The 22,781-nt window shown below is 40.7% G+C and overlaps 1 protein-coding gene across 1 annotated transcript in view; it reads left to right on the top strand.

Moving 5' to 3' along the window:
- HTR2C (5-hydroxytryptamine receptor 2C) overlaps positions 1-22,781 on the top strand; it is a 248,788-nt gene that overhangs the window by 149,961 nt on the left and 76,046 nt on the right. The window contains exon 2 of the mRNA XM_029606517.1: positions 22,061-22,261. Within this exon, the coding sequence (XP_029462377.1) occupies positions 22,061-22,261 (201 nt within the window). The remainder of the gene's footprint in view (positions 1-22,060; positions 22,262-22,781) is intronic.

Genomic DNA, 22,781 nt, shown 5'->3' with positions numbered 1-22,781 from the left:
GTGCACCCGCTGTCTCTAAGCCGTGCCCGAACTCGTCTCGCTCGGGGGCAAAGTCCTCACCGCGAACGAATCGAGACCGAGGCTGCCTCTATGCCGCGCCCGAGCCCTTCTCACTCAGGGGCTAGGTCCCTGCCGCGATTCAGCCACCGGACCGAGGCTCTTACCTCCGACGGACCACGGAAATCACCTCGGGAAACTCAACTGGGGGAGGGACCCGAGGGTATCACCGCAGGAGTGCGGGGCTCGTCTTCAGGTAGGATTCTTCTATGAATTTAGTCGTTAGAATTTGGAAAAATGCTCAGCGAGCGTGAGGTAGCTCCAAACTGCTTTGGAGATGGAAATTACTGAGCGCCTGCACTTCCTGCAGGGGTATATGTACTACGTGCTGACGTCAGATCCGTCTCCAACTGCTAGCACGAGCACACTATACCCATTTGTTCTGAGTCCATCTGCTACACGCTAGGAAATCCTAAATTTGGCTTCCAGAACCTCCCTCCCACATTTTCCTATGTCGTTGTTGCCCACATGTACCACAACAGCTGACTTCTCCCCAGCACTGTCTATAATCCTATCAAGGTGACTTGTGAGGTCTACCACTTTCGACCCAGGGAGGCAAATTACCAGGTGGTTCTCGCATCCACCATCCACCTAGCTATCTATATTTACAGTAATCAGATCACCAACTATGATGGCTGAAATAATCCTTCCCTCCTGGGCGGTAGCCCTGGGAGATTTGCCCTCAGTATGAGAGGACAACACATCATGTGAAGAGCGGGTCCTTTCTATAGGATGACTTCCTGCTATGCCAGGGTGTTTCTCTCAAACAGGGAGACCTTTCTGATCCAAGGCAGTACAGGGGCTGCCAGATTGGATCTGGGACTTGGCTAGTGCGTCCTTGAAAGTCTAATCAATGTACCTCTCTTGTCTGCCTCAGCTCCTTCAGGTCTGCCACTGTACCTTCCAGAGATTGAATTAGTTCTCTCAGAGCCAGAAGTTCTTTGCACCAGGTGCACACATATAATATCTCACTTTCGGGTAAAAAATCATACATTTGACACTTTATGCCAAAGACTGGAAAGCCTCCCTGTTGCTGCTGAACTGCTGCCTTCACCTTAATTTTGTTGAGTTCCTAGTTAAGTTTAGGTTGCTAAGGGAGTTAGAATTAGAGTCCTTTAAATTTATAGGTGTACTCACTAATTAATCTGGTAGTGACCTACAAGGGGATGATTAAACTCTCAATAAGGGCTGGTACAACAGTGTAATTTAGATAACAGCTTGATTGATTTTTAATGAGAAAGTTCATCTTGCCTATAAATCAAGGGTTGAGCTAGAAGTGGGTGGGAGGGAAAGACAGGCAACTAGAATTAACTCCTTCTGGCTTGCTTATTATCTCAGACACATACAAACTAAAGAATATACCTCACTATTTCACCTCTCTCCAAATATTAAATCATAAGATTTCCAAAAGCTATACTTCCAATCCTCTTCAACCACCATTAAGTTGATCTTCTTTCAATAGATTGAGAGGTTTGAGATTTGTGCACCACTTCTGGTCCTCTTCTACTGCAAAGGGTCTGGGGCCTCTGAAAGCTGGGCTGTAGAATTCGACCTCTGGAGTCCTCTCCCAGGGGATACTGGGAACAGTATGCAGATGAGCCTTCCGGTCCTCTTCTACTGCATAGGGTGCAGGGCCCCTGGAAGCTGGGACTATGGTTTGAAGCCTGGATCACTCCTGTTACCTCTGGAGTCCTCTCCAAGGGGATGCTGGGAACAGTATGCAGATGAGCCTTCTAGTCCTTTTCTACAAAGCAGATATCCACAATAGCAAAAACACCCTAAGATAAATCTGGGGACTGGCATCAAGGCTGAGTGCTAGAAATACCCCCAAGGTGTAGCATAATGGATTTAGCATCAAGGCAGAGTGGCAGAAAGACCTCTGGGATGTAGATTCTGAGATATTTCAGCAAGGTTGAAAGGCAGCAAGACTCCCAAGGTGCAGCATAAGAGGCATAGCAGCAAAGAAGGGAGGCAGCAAGACCTTGAAGGTGTAGCATAGCGGCTAGATTTTAAAAGAGCCATGTGTGTGCCCATAAACATACATACACAAAGATATGTGCTACTTTATAAATTATGTGTGCAGAGCTGCACATATATCTGGTGTATACTGGGGGGGTGGGGGGGGGGGAAGGAGAGAGTGAGAAAGTCTTTTTATGAGGTTCAGCCTGATACTCTATATATGGACCATTGTAAGGGGGCATTTTGATTCGGGGTGAGTTTTTGGGTGGTGGGTTGGGGTTAGGCTGGTGGTATTATAGACTCATTCAGAGGTATCCATGGTAAAATTGAGATCATAAAAGAATTTTAGATGTTATAAGTGATAAGAAGGAGTTGATTTGTACCATGCAGCTAGCAGAGACTGCAGTGTACAAATCAACTCCTCGTGTTAGAGTTTTAGTCAAAAGTAAGGTCAAAAGTTCTTTACTGATGTCAATTTTACAATGAATACCTCTGAATGTTTCTGTAACAACATCCCCCTAACCCCAACCCACCTCCTAAAAACTCACTCCAAATCAAAGTGCCCCTTACAGTGGTCCTTATATACAGTATCAGAGTGAGCCTTTAAATGTATAGGTGTATTCACTAATTAGTGTCTCTCTCACTTTGTCTTCACTAATTAGTGTCTCTCTCTCTCTGTCTCTGTTACCAAAGAGCTGTAGCAATGTGGCACACATAACACATACATTGATGTATGCGCATCCTTCTCGGCTATTTGAAATTCACATATGTGGCCATTTTTTCACGCACAAGCCTTTTAAAATCTACCTCTAAGGGTATAACAGCAAGAAAGAGTGGCAGCAAGACTCCCAATGTGTACTAATGCAGCAAGGCAGAGAGACAACAAGGGGTAGAGTAAGTTACCACTTAACTTCAAGGCATCAAGGCAAAGTGGCGGCAAGACCCCCTAGTTTAGTGTCAGGGTCATGGCGCATGGCAGGTCAGAAGAGTGTAGTAAGTACTTTGTCATTAGGATAGCAGCAAGGCAGAGTGGCAACAAGATCCCCAAGTGTAGCATAAGAGGGTAGGTGCAAAAAAGAGTGGCATCAATGCACCTAAGGTGTAGGGACTGAGGTAGGGTGACAAGGCATAGTGGCAGCTAGACCCCCATGATGTATCGTTAGGAGCAGGGTAGATTCACTTTGATTGTTTCTCTGTCCTGTCTATTTGCCCTCTTCTGCTGCTTCAGCTCTGTCCTAGATACTACTTCACTCAGGCATTTCTTTGTTTTTATTCTTACCAATCTCACTGAGGCACTTTTAAATGGGCCATAGACTTCAATGGGAAACATAAACAAATGAAATGAAAATTTTTGTTTACTTTTTGGACGTTCTTCATATGTTTCGGAGTTCCAAGAATGAAACAAAAATGGTCTCATTTGTTGCAATTTACCCTTTTGTTTCTAACGAAAGCACATCCCTAATAATTAGTATCAGGATTTGATTGTGAAGCTTTTGCTGCTTGACTATTTCTATGAAAGGACATCTTTTTCTTTCTAATATAAACTATGAAAGTCTGAAGCAGAACACCTCTCACCAGCCCACTTTCAGTATCACAATGAGCTCTTACGCAGTGGGAATAGAATGATTACTTACATTTTTGTTTTTATTACCAGTGCTGTCTCTTTCTAATACATGATTTATACCCCCAAAGACTTAAGGAGAGCAGAAAGATTATTTCCTCACTTATTTCTTCTACAACTGTTTGTTAACTCTTAGCTTAGTTTCTTGCCATGGAATTTTATTTATTTGCTATTCTAATTCTGGCTTCTGCAGGCAGCATATATACAAAATGACCAGTAAGGATTTTTTTTTTAACTGCCTTAAAAGTTTTGCTGATGTACGAAGATGTAACCATGTCTATCTTGGTTTATAGTATACAAAAAGTAACCAGGTGATTTACAAATTGCTCTCAACTAACATGTAATACACACTTGATGAGAGACATTTCTACAATATCAACACATCAACCTAGCATTAACTGTGTAAAAATTCATCAGTGATCATAGGAGGTATGCTACAGTATATATATACATATATATATATATATATATGTATATATATACCTTAAAAAACTATATATTGTCTATATCATGCAAAACTCACAAAAACACCCCATCACAAGCACACCAACTCTCATGTTATCTCAACCATTCAATCCACCCCATTCATGAAAATATATGAATGCAAAAATGAGCGTAGAACAACTGTCAATTGGTCACATTGAGCAAATGTTTCTTGACAACATTTTCTCCGAAGATGTATTCCTGTGTTTCCTTCAAGACTTCAATATCGATGTACTAAAAATATTTTCACATCAAACTTCAATATTCATATAATTTCCCTGGATGTCATTCACTTTATGTTAATTTTGAACTTACTTTCGGGGTAGAAAGAATGGGTAATATTAAAGGGAAAGATTAAAGAGCAAGATCGAAATTAACGTAAAGTGAAAGGCTTCCAGGGAAATTATATGAATACTGAAGTTTGATGTGAAAATATTTTTATGTTTAAACATTTTTTATTAAATTTTATTACAACCATAGTAATACAACACTAAGGAGGGTAGGGTTCTGAGCCCTCCTCAGAACAAAATCACAATAAAACAAACATTGAAGACCCCTCCCGCCCCTAGTTCCACACAATACAAAGGAAGCCACCATCTGCCAAATCAATAGTTCCACCCAGGCAAGAAACAAAGCTGTGAGATTAGTCATTCACTACAAGGTTGTGCGCACAATGTGGAAGAGATTGAATATAATTCTGCCACACGATCAGAAAACGTCACCTGCAGCGTGGGGAGGTCTGGGAAGCCAAGGACTCCATGGTCATCATTCCATGGAAATAGTTTCTCCAGGCCCAAAAAAACGGGTTGTCCGGAGATCGCCAGACCGAGAGGATCACCTTTTTCCCCACAAGTCAATCTTTACGTATAAGCATGCGAGAGCCAAGATCTCATATCCAAATCTGTGATATACACCCAAATAACAGCCAGAGAGGGGTAACTGGAAAAGCTACATCAATTAAATCTGCCATATAGGCCACCACTTTGCACCAAAAGCGCTGTATAGGGGGACAGGTCAAGAATACATGGGATAACGTCCCCGTAGCATGCCCACAATGGGGGCAGCCAGCTGAGGGAGCTATAGTTAATTGGAAGGCCATTTGTGGCGATATATAAGCCCGACTAAGGAATTTAAATTGTTAACCTCTATAGTACATATTGACTGAAATCCTAGTAATACGCCGAAAGCAAGCCTTCAAAATGGCCTAAGTAATAACAAAATCACCATCCCTGTTCCAGCGGTTCTCCAGAAGTAAACACATATCCACCTCAGAATGCCTTTGTAGTTGCTTGTAATATGATGACAGAGATGGGGCTTTGTCCCAAATAAAAAAAACTGCGTTATGTGAAAGAATCCATCGTACAACCTTCACCTTGTAAGTCATGGAACACCCTTACCCCCATTCAGGCACCGAACCTGGCCCAGGTCTGAGTAAGCTACCCTAAAAGCTCCACTTTATGAATCCAATGAATCCACAAAGGCCTGGGCCAACTCTGCTGTATCAAAGGTATGGACTTTATCCGCGCTCCAGATCCTCAGTCGTGCCGGGAACAGAAGTGCAAATTTGATGCCATGGTTGTGCAAGGTGGAACAAATAGGTGAAAAGCCACGCCTGGCCTCTGACACCGAAGCTGAGAAATCTTGAAAAACTCTGATGGGATGGGACTGGTAAAGCAGCTTCTGCTTTGATTGGGATGCCCAACAAAGCTATGCCTTATGAGCTGAATTCAAAATTTTGGTGATGACCAGCCTGGGACGCCCCGACGGCGAAGATCTCACTCCCAGCCTATGAGCTCGCTCCACCAAAAGCTTCCCTTGTAAGTGAGGCAGTGCCAGCACTTCTGGGAGCCAAGTCTCCAACAATGAGCACAGTGAGTGCTCCTCAACTGCCTCTGGAAAGCCTAGGATTCTTAAATTGTTGTGGCGGGCCCTATTTTCCAGCTCATCAACTTTGAGCTGGAGAACCTGTAAACTTTTATCCCGGCAGCCATCTTAGCGAGCGTGGCACCCGCAGCATCCTCCAGCTCTGAAATCCGTGCCTCTGCCATCTCTAAGCGCAGAGGGAGCTCCACCAGTGAATCGCGAATCTCCCCCAGCTGAGCCGTGAACAGTGTCAACTTTTCATCGAGGGCCTCGCGAACCGCGTCCTTTATTTCCACGATGGTAAGCTGCATTATGGGGGAGGGGGACTCACTTTAAGCTGCAGCCACCATCTTGGATTCGGAGACCTTCGCTTTGTCTTTTTCTTTTTTCGCCTTTGTAGTCATCGACAGCCGTGGCTTTCCCCGGACCTGGACCGCGGACATATGCCTTGGCCCCAATGGTGTTTAATTCGAGCAGGCAGGCGAAATTGTAGTCAGATGTGGCGCGATTGGTGGGGCGAGTCTGGAGCCAGGAAGAAGCGTGACTTCCCAGCTACCACATCACATGATCTCCGTGAAAATATTTTTAATACATCAGTATTGAAGGAAACGCAGGAATACATCTTCAAAGAAAATTTTGTCTAGAAACTTTTTGTTCAATATGACTACTTGACAGTTAGCTGGACGCTCATTTTTGCATTCTTGTATTTTCATGAATAGGGTGGATGTGACTGGTTGAGATAACATGAGAATTGGTGTGCTTGTGATTGGGTGTTTTTCAGAGTTTGTATGATATAGGCAATATATAGGTTTTTAAGACATATATTTATTTATTTATTTATTTTTATATACTGGAATTCCTGTATGCAATACAAATCAATCCGGTTTACAAGTAACGAAAAGGTTGCCCTGGTCTGGGAGGTTAGACCGGGGTTTTTTTACATAGAACATTGAACAATAACAATCAACCGTTGAACATTATTACAAGGAACATTGAAAGTAACAATCATATTTAACCAAATAACAAATAACCTTATTCGTGTTTTGAATGGTATGTGTGTGTTCACTTTTTTTTTTTTTTCAAGCAACTTTAGAAGCGTATATGGTCTGCAGTTATATAAAGGTGAATAATGACTGTTAGATAGACATGCAATATATATATTGTAGCATCATATTGTGTTTTGTAATAATTTTTTTATATATCTCCTATGATCATTGATGAATTTTTACACAATTAATTCTAGGTTGATGTGTTGATATTGTAGAAATTTCTCTCATCAAGTATTGACGAGAGACACCATCATTCCACCTTTTCAGTTGCTTTCAAATTTTGGAGTTCCTTCCTGTGAATATTTTTGATCAGTAAGCCATTTAAACTTAGAAACCGGTTGGGAACCTATGTGAACATTATTTTGTTGCACCTGGAAGCTTTTACCCTTTGGACAACCCTCCGCAAGGTGTCCTTTTTCTCAACTTTGGTGTTTTCCCCTGATAAAACATCCGGATATGACCATAGACTTACGTGTTAAGCATCCTTCACACTCACAGCAGTTTTTCCTGGCATCTGTCCCTCCCAAAGCAGCCCATGTCGGTCCATGTTGGGGTACCGAAGCCTCTGTTTAAGAATTTATTAATAAAAGCTGAAAACGCTTGATCCAAGTCTTCATCTTTCTTGATTAATTCACCACAAGGATCCGTAAACTCTTTAGCGCTATACCACCTCCATATTTGGTTATTCACTGGCCGGTGGAAGTGTATACTGCTCATCATCTCCACTTTCTATTGGCTGGTTTATAGTATGTCATTTTAATATCCTCTTCTTAGAAAGTGGGGAGAGCAATCTTAAAAGCCATTTCCATACCTAAAACTGCTTTACATGTGGAAATAGTCTTTGAATAGTGCTTATCTTATCTGTGGATACAATTTTATGTGTAGTATCACTACATGTGTAACTTTACGTGCAGATAGGAGAGGCATTCCCCGTATCAAAGGTAAAAAAGAGTTAGCCACTTATGCACTCACTTTTAAAATTTCAAAAATTTAAGTGCATATATTCCTGGAAAAAGTACCTGATCAAATACAGATGCAGGCCTGCGTGTGTACCTTTTCCAAAACCATTTTCAAAGGGAACTTTTTCCCTTCCAAAATTGGCTTAAAATCCATTAGTTAAAAATAATTAGAGACTTAACACCTCTTAAACTCACTCCCCTTAATGTCCAAAAGTAAGGCTAGAGAATTTAAAGACTATATTGATGAAGTTTGAAGTTATGATGGTCAGAATAAATGTATATGGGATACATGTGTATATACTTAAAGGAGCTAACCTGCCTAAGCTAAGGCAGGGAGGCCAGAATCGGGAAGGTGCCCCGCCTCTGAAGCAAGGGAGGGAGGCAGAGGCTGGAGATGGGGCCAGCCCACATAATTTAAGTGTGGGCTAGCCCACCCTCCAGCTCGGCGGAGTGCGCAAGCCCCGGGACACGCGTAAGTCCCGGGGCTTTGCTCGGGGGGGGGGGGGGGGGGGTGTCGGGGGCATGTCGGGGGGCAGCGCAACTTTCGGGGCGTTCCAGGGGGCATGGTGCCGGCCCAGGGACGTTCCGGGGGCATGACCGAGGCCTCCGGACCAGCCCCCGGGTTGGATGATAGCGCGGCAGCGGGCCATTGGCGCACGCGAGTTACGCCTGCTTCAAGCAGGCGTAATTTGTGCGATAAAGGTAGGGGAGGTTAGATAGGACCGGGGGGGTGGGTTAAGTAGGGGAAGGGAGGGGAAGGTGGGGGGTGGAAGGAAAGTTCCCTCCGAGGCCGCTCCGATTTCGGAGCGGCCTTGGAGGGAACGGGCAGTGCGCGCAGGGCTCGGCGCGCGCAAGTTGCACAAATGTGCACCCCCTTGCGCGCGCCGACCCCAGATTTTATAAGATACGCACGGCTACGTGCGTATCTTATAAAATCCGGCGTACTTTTGTTCACGCCTGGTGCGCGAACAAAAGTACGCATGCGCGCTGTTTTTTAAAATGTACCCCATAGTGCCAAGGCATGTGCAATTTTACGCAATTATAGGGTGGCCAAGTTTTTAAAAGCCCACTTCTATGGATAAAGCCCTGCTGTACTTGGAGAAATGGCCTTGGAAATTATCCACCCTAAGACAGGAATTCTCTTATTTTAGCCTTTACCTTGGTGCAGGATGGATGAAGATTTGCCAGGATTTAATCTTTCATCTGTATTTTGATTAAATGCCTTCCATGATACTTACTTTAAGCCTTGCAGCATCGCTTGCATATTGAGATGTGAGAAAAAAAAAAACTGCATTGTTGTAACAAAAAAGTGACGCAAATTTAAAAGGAGCAGGGTCTAGCATGAAGGCTCAGTGGAAAGGCTGTGCACTGCCTTGCAGAGGACCTGAGTTCAAGTCATGATTCAGATCTTCCACTCACTAGGCTCACTGGAGGTGGGGGTGCTGGGTAAGCAGTGCTCACAGCCCTTGAGGAAGCCCCAGACATCAGTGACACCTAGTGACTGGATGTAGGGCCCATGATTGCAGGGTTCCTGAAGGAGTTTCTTGGATGACTAGCCTATGTAAATTTGGAAAGGGATATACAATAAAAAGGGAACAATCCTCGGGTAATTGCCCATAAAGGCTCATAGTGCCAGTTCCCAGCCCTGGTTCTGACTAAAGGAATCCCAGAGGCGGAGGAGCAAACTGCCAAGCCCCCAACAAAAGGAAACCATGAGGTTAAAAATAGCATCAGAATTCAAAATAATGCGGGACAAGCACAGTGGATTCTTAGCAATTGAAAAGCAAGAGAACAGGAGTGGGCTCTCTGATAATGCAGTAGGAAAGGAAAACAGACAGACTCAATAGGGCTAGCAGGTTTTATCTGCTGTCAAATTCTTTGTTTCATGCAGGCTGTGAAACATTTCGTTCTTGAGATTTAAAAAAAAAAAAAAAAAAGAAAGAAAGAAAGAATGAGAATCATTAAATGCTTAATATCTTAAGTTCCCTCAAGAATAATGCAAGTGCACTGCAGTACTGTTAAAACTGTATGTAATTGCTTTCTATTTTTGAAAGTTTTCATGGCAGTTATGGAACTTTAAAGTTACGATGAAAAAGAATGGCTAATGTACACTGTCTGGATTGCGGGTTATTTTTGCATAAATCGTTTTCTGTTCTTTTTTTGCAAGGGAACTAGCATAATGCTTTCCCCTTTTAAAATGATTTCTCAACGTGGAAACATTTCTATGAAGCTTTATAAAAGAAACTATCTGACTGTAAGTGGGGTGCTCTTTGAAGTCATCTGATGAGACTGACTCCCTTATACAGAGCAGAGCTGCTGTAGTGAGGATTCTCTTGGCCATCAGCGTCAATCTGGATTTCCCTGCCAATCTTGCAAAAGATGAGAGAGCTCCGGTCCCCTTGGGAAGGAGGCAGAGCATCTGCTAGGTTCTCTTTGACAGTCCTTTTACCTGTGTTAACAGATCGTCTGGGGTATTGTGCCCCTTGGTTTGAACTTGTCCACAAAACTCATCAAGATTTCATACCCTGAGGTTGATAAAGGTCAGAATGTGTTAAATTTCTACACTACTATAACAGATTGCTGAATAGCAAGAATTTTAACAGAAGCCCTTGTGCAGGTGGTTGTGATGCATTAGGGACCTCAATGCCAGAAGAGTTTCTTAAGTCTTGTAAACGTATTATGTTCTTGGGGCATGGCATGAATTTCTGAACAGAGCCTGGTGTGATAAAAAAAAAAACAAAAAAAAAAACAACTCAGCTTCAGACTACGGGAAAGATTGGAATTTGATCAAAAAATAATCTAAAAGAAGCTGATCACCAGAGGTTCAGGCCTTACATGTCAAGTGTGGATCTAGTCATTTCAGGTTGCAGGCTGGGCTAAAATATCATGGAAATGACTTCTGGTGGAGATCACACAATACTTCAGCATCGCTGGAGTGCTAAGTCTGTTCAATCACATCCCTGCCACCATTTTAGAGCATCTGTCACTGGAGTTGGCTGTATGTGCTGAGAGGGAGCAAAAACAGAAAACAAACAAGAAACTGATAGAAATCTGAAGGGACAAAAACATTTTAGTAAGAAAAGGAGATGGAAGAAGAGAAGGAGAAGGAAGCTTAAAGAAGCAGTGGAAATCAGACAAATCGTGCTAAGCTGCACCTTCCACTGAGAGTGACCGAGGCCCAGACTCAGTCCCAATTCAAAGTGACAAGTGAGTGAGGGCCAGATATACTAAAGAGTTCTGCCCATGGGTGCTGTGGGGAAAAGGTATAGTACATAAGCCCCTTAATCTTTTTGACTTACATGCAAGCGAACTGCTGCTTCCTCCCATCTTGTTTCTGTATGAAGAAGAAGAAGAAAAACAAAATCACAGTCATAGCAGTTGTCAGTCAGTCAGTCAGTGACACAGAATAGTATCCTCAGTCTAGACTAGAAAGTGGATGCACAGTGAACTACTTATCTAGTGCAGAGCTTCCCAAACCTATTCTGGTGACCCCACAGCCAGTCAGGTTTCCAGGATATCCACAATGAACACAAATTTATAAATTTGCATAAACCGGAATTATCCCATGCATATTCTTTGTGGATATCCTGAAAACTTGACTGAATGTGGGTTTTACCAGAACAGGTTTGGAAAGTCCTGTTCTAGTATATATTACACATGTATATAAAGTCATAAAGTCATATATCAGTCAGGAAGAGGGAGAGAGGAAGCCTCTCGGGGGAACCCATCTCTCAGTCTTAAACACAAAATCTTTCTAATTTCCTAGTATTGCATACATTTCATTGCTTGATTGAGTTGCGCTGCTGCACAAAGAAGGCAAAATGGACTTTAAGGAAGAGAACAGGAATATAACCAAGGCTGTATAACTGCTATTGCTATACCTCCGATCAATATACCTACTAGTATTATTTCTCTTCACATTCTCATAGAAAAAGGCAACATGTTCTCTTCATGTTTTTATTGTCAGCAGTTGTGTTACTAGCAGTGCTATTCCATTCTACTTGGTATGATTTAGACATCTGTTTTTCTTTTATGTTTGGAATATTTTTATTTAAAATAGGAATTGCTATTGGCAATAACTGCATAGCTTAGCTACCATCATATACCAAGCTCTCCCAAACAGGTGATAGCAGTAGTATGCTCACATAACGAAAGCATGATGTGCAAAGTGTTTTGACATTATTATTAGTATGGTGATTTGGGGCATTTCAAAAGTAATCGATTTTGCTGTATCAAAGTTTGTCTGCAAGCTCTGTTTTCCTTTTGATGGACTCATGGATTTAGCAATGGAGAAAAAGATTCCATAAAATAGTGTATTCCTGTACCAAAGGGTGAAAGGTTGAAGGTTACATTTCAGCAGAGTGCACAGACAATTGGGTGCACAACCTCTGTTATTGTTCTTGATGAGGAGCTGCACATTGCGCTGAAGATTTACTGCAGAATGTCCAAATTGTGAAATAAAATAAACGTCGCAGTGCAAAAGTTCAGTCAAACTACAGTGCAGCAGCAAGTCTGCTGCTTCTTCAGAGAAGACAAATAGCTGCAGGCTGACATAGGAAAATTGGGAGGCAGTATATTGTGTAGTGCCACCACTGCCTTCTCATGCCATAGGCTGGTGCAACATGAAAAATACTAAACGAATAATCTACTGCAATTTTCATCTGTACTAGCCCAAAACAGAAAGATAAACGTGAAATGAAACTATGAAGGAATCTAAAAAAAGTAATTTTTTTTGCTTTTCTTTCAGGCAGTTGGCTTTCTAACAGGGTCATTTATCAAATCACGCTATGGCATTTTTGCATGTGAAAATGCCTTAAACCATCGATAAACATCATAATGCATGGTGCGATGCAAATTTTTAAAAGGGGAGGGATTGAGGAGGAGTTGGGGCAGGAATTCTGTAAAAGTGGGCTGGCTTTGCAAAGTGCAAAGCCATAACACATGATATCGCACAGTTTTAACGCCGAAAATAACTACACCTTTTTCAATTGTGTTAAGCTGTCTGATGTCATGCAATATGCCCATAATGCAATTTGTGATTTTTTTGCAAATTCCGTTTTGGGCATTTTTAGGCTGGAGAAGGGCCTGAGATGTGTCTGTGTGGGAGGGGGAGTGGGAGGGAAAGGGGGCGAGAGAGAGCGCCTCTGGGGGTGGCACTATGGGAAGCAGCTAGTAACTCGAGGTGAGGTTTAGGAGGTAGTGACCGAATGGAGCAGGTGACACCTGTCCCTCACAAGTTTATTAAATCTAGGAGAGACTTGCTTTGGAGGAGGTGAAATTGATATTTCAAAAAGTTTATTTTGAACAAGTTATTAATAAAATAGTCTAGGATGTTCTATTTTTAAAGGCTTAATTAATGTGCTTCTGAATATAAGAGTTGTTGTGTACATCCCATTTTGTTCCAGTAACAGGCATCTTGTGTTCTTTTAATGCCTGACAGCAAAGCAAATCTTGAAGCTCCAGGGTTCCCTGAATTTTCCATCAGGTTTACAATTTAGGAAAGCACTGAGAATGGCATGTGGAACTAACCTCATTACTACTTTTTTGGTTTCCATAAATGAATATTTAATTGTTGTTTTCTCAGTCAGAAAGCTGCAGTTAATTCAATACTTATGAAATAGGACCATTTGATGGAATGGATTCAAGCTATAGTAGAAATATGGATTAACAGCAAATATAATTTTGACAGTGTTTCTGCAGTATAACTTAACTGGGTTTGTTGTCATTTGAGAATTCCTTCCATTTAACCACTGCTAATGTGAAATTTCATCTATAGCAGTTCACATTAAACTGTCAATTAACAAGTGTTACTACTATACTTATTCTATAAAATCTTAGTTCATAATTGTTTGTATTGCTATGAATGGCTAGTGTGCTTTTGAAGTGTTTTATTAGATAATCTTCATTATACATAAATTAGAATTTAAATGTTTAAAGAAAGAAAACAAATGTCATATAGCTAATATTTGAAATATAGTTGATAGAAAAACAGATGAATACTAGATTTTGATAGCATGTCTCATATAGAATAAAACTAGTAATTTAGGAATGATGTACATTGATTCTAGATTGGGGTTATATATCTAACTCTTTTTATACAAACTCATTTACTGGTAGATAATGTGGAACTTGACTTGATTACATTAAAGCATATTTATGTAATAATGTCTTTATTTTCCTGAACTAATTTTCTTTGAGAGATTTAAACTTCTCTGTTTGACCAGGATCCAAATGATTTTGTCCCAAATGAGGTTGGGTGGCAGGGTGTTAACTGTGCCCCCGACCCATGTTAATGGCTCTCAGTCTTAGCCCAAAGGGCAAGAAGAGACCATCTTCAGCTCATGGACTAGAATTTGCACTTGATTTTAGACAAATTTCATATTCAGCAGCTTCTGTTTCAATTCAATCAGGACCTACAGTATCAGAGAGAGTGGACAAAGTTCTGTGCCTAATATTTACTTAATTGTATATTCCGCCTTCTTGAAGGAGACACCCAATATGCATAGCAAAGTAGTTTCAAAGGTTTTAACAGCAAATACATATGCAAAAAGATACTTATTGTAATAGGAATATCTCATATTCACAAAATTGATATAGCTTTGACCACAAATGCATCAGTAGTTAAACTGATACTGATTGTAATGTGATGTATTGATCTACCTACCTTAAATTACAGATTAGAATGCAGTGAACAAGCAACACAGCTCTCCAAGCTAATGTTTGCAGCTTTCTTATCAGGATAGTTTGATAAGGCTTGTCAATAGCAGCCAAAGAGTTAGATTCTAAAAAAGAAGGGTAAGACAATCCATTATCATCAACTATTTGTCATCATTGAAAGCCTTGACATTTACAAGTAATTTGCACTTACAAAACCTGTTCCATAATTCAGCTGGGAAGGATTAAAAATGGCAATTTTCTAGAGGCGACAATTAATTTCAAGGAACACTGCAAGTCTCACTAAGGGCTTCAATAAAATAGGAATAAAACAGGATGGGTCCCACCAAAAGTCAAATAATTAATCAGCACTGCCTGATAAAGCTGGTATGAACTTGCCAGACAAATGGCTGTTGCCAAATTGCATTCTTAAATCAAAGGCTAAAGAGGATGTAATACCCCTAAGCAATATTGTCAGGGATATATTCATGGAGCATACAATCTTGTAAATTCAAATTTTTTTCAAAATTGAATATTCAAAAAAAGTTCCAACTTTGAAATCAAGGTTCTATATTCAACTGTCAACTTCAGCTCAATATGGAAGTAATTTTCAAAGAGATAAGTGGGGTGTAAAATTAGCATATATGCGCTTATTTTATAAACCTCGAGACTACATGTGTACTTGTAGTATCATATATAAATGTTAGTGGGAAAAAAGTGGTGGCCTGGGTCGTTCTGGAATGGGGTGCAGAAGAATGTATGCAAGCTATTTTGTAAGAAGCATACATGCAAACATTACCAGACTTGTAATGTCACATCTGACAAAGTGGACTCTAAACTTGCAAGCTCATGCCTCAATAAACTGCTTATTCTGTAAGGTGCCATCAGCCTCTTCCCATTTTAGCTACACCAGACTAACACGGCTATCCCTCAGGAGATCTTTTCCTGAGTAGTGCCTTTTAATGTGGAACCTTGCATTGTGTAGCTAGAAATTAGATGACTCTTCCCTAAGAGCATCACTTTGCACTCGTCCACATTAAAAATCATCTGTTCTTTCAGTGCCCAGTCTCCCAGCCTTTCAAGGTCCTCTTGCAATTACTCACAATCCTCTTGGGATTTAGCAACTTTGAATAACTTTTAGTCATTTGCAAATTTGATCACCTCACTCATTGTACCCATTTCCAGATCATTTATAAATATGTTAAAAAGCAATGGTCCCAGAACAGATGCAAGTGGTACTCCATTATTCTTCTTTCTTCATGTCATGGTCTGTTTAAAGCCAAATCTCAAAAGGGTTGCTTCAGTAACAGTTTTAATGAAGAAATAAAGTTTTAAACATAACATACGTTTCTTATTTACAGTGTGCAGAAGGAAACAAACAAAACAGCCAAGCATGCTTCCCTTAACAGGCAAGTGAAGCGCGAGATCTCAGTATCTTGATAAGTTCTTACACAGCCTTTATCAGATTCAGCCCTACAGGTTAGGAAGAATGTTGTGCCAGCAGAGAACCCTCTCCTTGTCAAACACTTAAAACACCTTTGCTAGAAAGGAGGATCTACTTCCAGTCCAATGAGACCCCGGCTGTGCGCTACACAATCCCCCCCTGATCAATAACAATGCTACAGCTTCTCCTCATTCTGCCATCAGCATAGTTCACCCAGGTGAGCTCCAGATTCCCATATCCAGCGTCAGTGGTTCAAGATCCCTGGTGCCTCACACTCCAGTGAGAAAACTGACCATTTTCCCCCTACCCTCTGTTTTCTATCTTTTAACCAGTTCCCAAGACACAATAGGACATTTCCTCCTATCTCATGACTTTTTAATTTCCTCAGGAGTATCTCAAGAGGAACTCAAGCACTTTCTGGAAATACAGATACACTATAGCAATGACTCGCCCATATCCACAGGTTTATTTACACCTTAAAAAAATGTAGGAGATTTTTATTTTTTTTCTTACTACGGCTGCCTCCAGGGGTGAGAGGATGGGGCTCTATGGAGAACCCTGGATTTTTTTCTTAACGTTTGGGAGGGGTTTACTTGGGGCCGTGTGGCCCCTTTAAACTTAGGCTCCTGGAGAAGCAGGATCTGGGTTAGCATCCTGGGGATGTTAGCTAAAACTCTTGAGTTGTAGCTAACTTCAAATCAAATCACGAGGCTTGCTATTTTTGAGGCAAGCCACATTATTTGATTTGCATTTTAGGCTATTAATGAGCTGATTAAGATGCCAATCAGCTCATTGTAATACATGCAATGCCAGCTGCAGAATAACACAAGGTATTTAAAATCCCTTGCATTATCCCTGCATTAAGCCATTTACCGCATGGTAAATATTTACTGCGCATCAAACAGCCTGACATGGTTTGTGAATGGAACTCTCGGAAAAGAGAAGGGGAAGTGATTTGCCCAAGCAGCTATGGCTAAGGCTTTTCTGGCTCTTAGCCCACTGCTCTAACCACAAGGCCACTTCGCCATTTCTGGAACCTTGCATTACAAAGACCTGCCTCCAATTTCTGGGAGCACAGGGCAGTCTTCCTCTCATTGCTGAGGATTCATAAACTCCTTTTCTTATACAGCAATCTTTCAAAGGGTTTGTACTCTATTCGTTATAGCCCTAATTAGGCTATCTTTATGCTCTAAGGGATCAAGGGTACTCGTTTCATGACATCTATTTCTTAGTTGTACCTGCCAGACTAAATATGTAGAGGCCAATATTCAATAGGCTGTTTAGTGGACAAGTTATCCGTCTGGCTTAATATACCAGCCTAGTGTTTTCTGGCTAATTTTAGCTGGATAACAAAAAACCTAACCAGCTATGTTTTAATATAACCAGGCAGGTTTTTTAGCTATCCAACCTTGTGTGGCCAGATGATATGCTACTTATTTGGCTAAGAGGTGCTATCATTAAAGAATAAAAACGAAACACATAAATGGACCGAGTTCCAATCCACTCCCTCCCCCAGAATAAAGGGGCCTATCGGGCTGTGCTCTCTGCGCTCCTAAAAATCTTAAGATGATACAAAGACTCCCACCCCAGTGTTTTATACAATCACATATCAGCCTACCCCTTTCCCTTCCCTCCCTCCTACCTGCAAGCATTCTTTTTTTTAATTCTTTATTTATGATTATTTAACAACTTACATAGGAAGATATCATTACAGTTTCACAAACTTATTTCTTCATCTCTCTTTTTCCAAAAGACTACATAAATTAGGTAATAAGGGTAAAAACAAATAAGTTTTAAACTCCCATAATCATAACTGTAATATAATTTAAACAGGCATATATGGGAGAACCGAGATCTAATGAGAACAAACCATTAAGGAAAAACAAAAAAGAAACAACAAAAGGCATATCAAGGAGGTTATTTGTAACATTACTTATAACCCTGGACTTTACTGGGGATCATTAGCCTCAGATCTATAATTATCAAAAAAATAACATAACTGAGAAACCTCAAAAAATATATATAAAATATTATTGATATTCAAAACCCATTTGATTGGGAATCTGATTGAAATTTTAGCTCCTAGCTGTCTTGCCTCTTGACATAAATCAAGCATTTTCTTCCTTCGTATTTGTGTCTCTTTTGTAAGGTTGGGATAGACCCATATCTTTTGACCCAAGTACAACTTTTGCCTGTTTCGAAGAAAGAGTTTCAAGATATGGTCTCTATCTGTTGAAAATACAAAGGAAACCAACAATGTTCCACGATAATCAATCTGTTCTTCTGTTGAAGTTTTCAGAAATGCTGTAAGATCTATGTTATTTTGAGGTAAATTAACTGGAAGTGTATGATCTTCTTTATTCTTAGAGACATAATAAATGTTAGAAATTGGTGTAACAGCCTCTTGTGGTATTTGTAGAATCTCCATAATATATTTTTTAAATTGATCTTTTAGAGGGATCATTTTTATATGAGGAAAATTAATTACCTTTAGATTTAAATATCTTTGGGTGTTTTGCAAGTTTTCAATTTTCTTTGAAGCAATACGTTCACTCTGGATCAATTTTGTCTGCACTTCTTATACTGTGTAATCTTTGAGTCTAATTCCTGTATTTTCAATCCATGTTGAGTTAGAACCAGTTCAATTTCTTGATTACTTGTCTGTGATTTCATAATCACTGAGGTAAGAGAAGATATCGATTTCTCTAATATCATCAGAGCACTCCACACAGCTTCAAGCATTATTTCTTCAGGTTTAATTAATTTAGAATCGAGGTTCATTCTTACCTCACTCTCTCGACAAACCTCAGTAATCCTTTCGGATTCGCTTGCCAAGTCCATCACCCTCTCTTGGATGTTAATCGCAGCGCACGATCCCAGAGTGGCCAACTCCTCCATTTTGGCCCACTCCTCCGATGTAGCTCTCCGGGTCCACAGCGTTTCTGCCAAGCTCATCCGCCTCCATAACTCTGACAACAGCCACTGCCGTTAGCCCAACTACAGCCACTTCCTGGCTTAGGGGCCCCGCTTGTGTCGGGTAGGTAGTGCGGGTCGAGGGGAGGGGTCTTAGGGGTGCCGGGGCTAAGAGATGTTTGTATGTCCAAGAGCTCCGAGGTATGTTCTCTTCTCGGAGACTCAGCGGACCATCCTCCCGGCATTGATACATTTATCGGTGAGAAAAAGCCCTCGATCGTTTGTTGGAGAGGTGCTGGTGCAGCAGATTCCCAGCAAATCTGTGCCTTTCTCTTGGTTTGTGGCATAAGAATAACAAGGCAAATCAAAGTAAGAACGGAGAGCGTCTTAACACCGACCTCTCCTTACGCCGCCATCTTGGCTCTCCTACCTGCAAGCATTCTAAATACCTAAATATTGCGGCATCTGCCCCTCCCCCCACTATCCTTCCCATCCCCCAATACCTTTTCTTTCATTGCCAGGAGAAAGGGACCCTCTGCTCTGCTCCCAGCACCTCCAGCACTGCTCTAAGAGAGAGAGTGCTGGCCAGTGCTGCCTCTGCATCTCCGGCTTGTGCATTACTATTCCACCATGCGCCAATCTAATGCTACCACTCGCCACTATAAATTACACCATGTTTATATCACGTCTTGTGTAAGTTCCCACGTGCCAAAACACATCCCAATCAAATGCAACATTATTAACTTTAGCATTACAAAATTAAGCCATATTTATCAGTAGGATGCCTAACCCTCCAGTTCTTCACAAATGGGATTGAGGGTGGGTACTCAGCAGAGCTGTGGAAAGCCAAGAAGGGGGAACCTCCTCATCCCCCTCCTTCTATCCCTCAGCAACCCCCTCACTTCCAAAACACACACACTCCCCCCCCCCCCAACATGACCCTAGGATCCTGATACATTGATTCACTCCCCCATGCAATGAGCATGTCAATGGACATGCTATTCATCTCTGCCCTGTGTCCCAAGATAGTGTTGCTATGCCAGCAGTTCTCTGTGCAACTCTATACCAGATACCAACAATACATTTTTTATCATAAAAAAATAATCTTCTCTCATGCTCTCCTCTACATTTTAAAGGGCAGAAACTCACAAGAAGGGTAAAGTCTTTAATAGCCCAGAAGACAATGACATTAGGGAGGATGAGCCTGCACATTTTTATCAGAGATCACAATTAGTGAAGCAAAAAGTAATTGAGAAAGTTAAAGATCCCTGTAGAGAATACTGTCTAATGGATTTATTAATTATATATGGCATTTTAAAAAGACAAATCGAGCAAGGTACAGCAAGAGAACAGAATGTATAAATTGTACAGTGCAGGACTCAGATGACAGGTAGCTGTTGACTTGAAAATAATGAAACCGTGAACAGCTCTGGGCAAAACTGAATTTTTCTTTTGCATATGATTTTTCTCTAATAAAATTTTCTAAAAATTGTACCATTGCATCAACATCCAATCAACAAGACATCTATTTCATATCTCAAGTATACAATGTCACAGTGAAGTGCCTCCTAGTACAACATTGTAAAGGCAATAGGTGGTACCCAATTAAATTAGAAATGGTGAACCTTTCATGTATTGTCATCATTTTCCTGACTGTCATTGCTAACTGTGAAAAAATATATATTTAAGCAAAATGTTCTTTCCTCATGGTGCCTTGTTTTCACCTTACAGTAAAGTGTGAATTTGACACCTCACAATAATACCCACAGCAAAATACTAAAATACTGTAAACACAATCTGACAAAGCCAGTGTTGTCCATAGGAATGTTATTCCCATGGGAATCCCATGGGACACGTCCCATGGGATGGGATGGGATGGGACGGCACACATTTGTATTTCCCATGGTAGTCGATACTTGATATTGTAAAATAAATTTAGGCTGAAATGTCAGAATGATACTGAATTGTCATACTTAGATTATACTTTTGAGTGTTAAAGTTAATAAAGTTAATAAATTTTGTCGTTTTGCATGTCTCTTTGTACATGTAGTCCTATTTAGTAGACACTAAACGTAAACTTTCATAAATTTAATAATTTTATTTGAACTGTATTCCATATTAATATTGTAATGGGAATCCCATGGGATGGGATGGGATAGGCATAAATTGCCATGGGATGGGATGGGATGGGACAGAAAAATATGTCCCATGGACAAGCCTGGACAAAGCAATAGAGGGCTACTTAGGTAGGTATCTCCTTTTCTTTACTATTAAAGTTAGACAGGTATTCAATGTTTGTTAAAGTGAATATTTAAATTCAAAATGAATACTCTATAATCATTTATATATTATCTTTATTTCTTAAAATCTTAAATAGCGATAAAGAAAAAACAATTTGACAATTGATCTCTCTGAACAAAGCTATTACCTAAACTAGAAAATTACAAGAAAAAAATATATTAATAGCAAAAGGAAGCTGGTTTCTTCTAGTATCTCTTAACATAAAAAGTGCCATGCTGGATTAGACCACAGGCCCATCAAGCTCAGCATCCTGTCTCCACCAGTGGCGCATCCCAAAATGCGCATCCAATTCCTAGTTGTTCATTTCTAGTAACAAATAATGAGTTTCCCGGCATCACCAGGGTAAAAAACATGGACTTTTCCTTCAGGAACTTGTCCAAACCCTTTTTAAATTCAGCAATGCTAGTTGCACATTACCACATCCTCCGGCAACAAATTCCACAGGTTAAATTGTGCATTGAGTGAAAAAGTATTTTCTCCAATTTATTTTAAATCTACTAACTGTTGCTTTCCAGGAGTGTCCCCTTATGTCTGTTCCATATCAAAGTTCTGTTTTAATGATTACATGAAAAGTTAATATACCATAAATCTATATTTGTACTTGAAAGGCTCTTTTATTCTCTGGCTAAGAGCTATAAGTCTAGAAACCTTTTTCATAGTGTATGATTGATCAGTAACAAATTGTCCTTGTCATGCCTGGCTTCCTGAATTCTTCTGTTCTCTTTTAATGCCTCTTTTTTTTTTTTTTGTCTTTCAGATTATGCTTGGCCTTTACCTGACAAATTATGTCCCATATGGATTTCTCTAGATGTGCTCTTTTCTACTGCATCTATCATGCATCTCTGTGCAATCTCCCTTGATCGCTATGTAGCAATACGAAATCCCATAGAGCATAGCCGCTTCAACTCCCGCACCAAGGCTATTATGAAGATTGCTGCAGTTTGGACTATATCCATAGGTAAGTTATAGTGTCCTCTCTTTTCATTTTCTTGCCATTCCTCCACAGCTGAAGTTGCTGCACATACTCTTAGCTTGGAAGATCTTCAAGTATTCTTCTTCTGGGGACTATTTGTTTTACCCAAATACCACAAGCCCGATATAAAAAAAAAAAAATTTAGCTAGATGAGTTGGACTTATCCAGTTAAGTGGTACCACTAAATATCTGGCTATCGTCAGTGGGCACACTTAGCCAGATAAATGACTTATCCAGCTGAGTTTTTAGCAGGGTAACTCAGGGATAGGGAATGGGCAGTTTGGGGAGGAGTCGAGTTTGCCAGATAAGTTATCCAGCTAACTCCAAAAGGTTATTCAGCTAACTCTGGTTGTGTCACAGGGCTGTCCTAAAGTTATCCGGAAACACTTATCTGGCTAACTTTAAGATAGCTAGGTATATTCGACGGCAATGCCGTACCTCTGAATATCCCAGCTAAGTTAGCCAGCTAAGTGTACCCAACTAACAGCTGCTCAATATATGGACC

The sequence above is a fragment of the Rhinatrema bivittatum genome, chromosome 6 (assembly GCF_901001135.1).
Source record: "Rhinatrema bivittatum chromosome 6, aRhiBiv1.1, whole genome shotgun sequence".
NCBI classification, from domain to species: Eukaryota; Metazoa; Chordata; class Amphibia; order Gymnophiona; family Rhinatrematidae; genus Rhinatrema; species Rhinatrema bivittatum.
The sequence above is the reverse complement of the archived record's forward strand: the minus strand, read 5'-3'. Positions and strand labels throughout refer to the sequence as shown.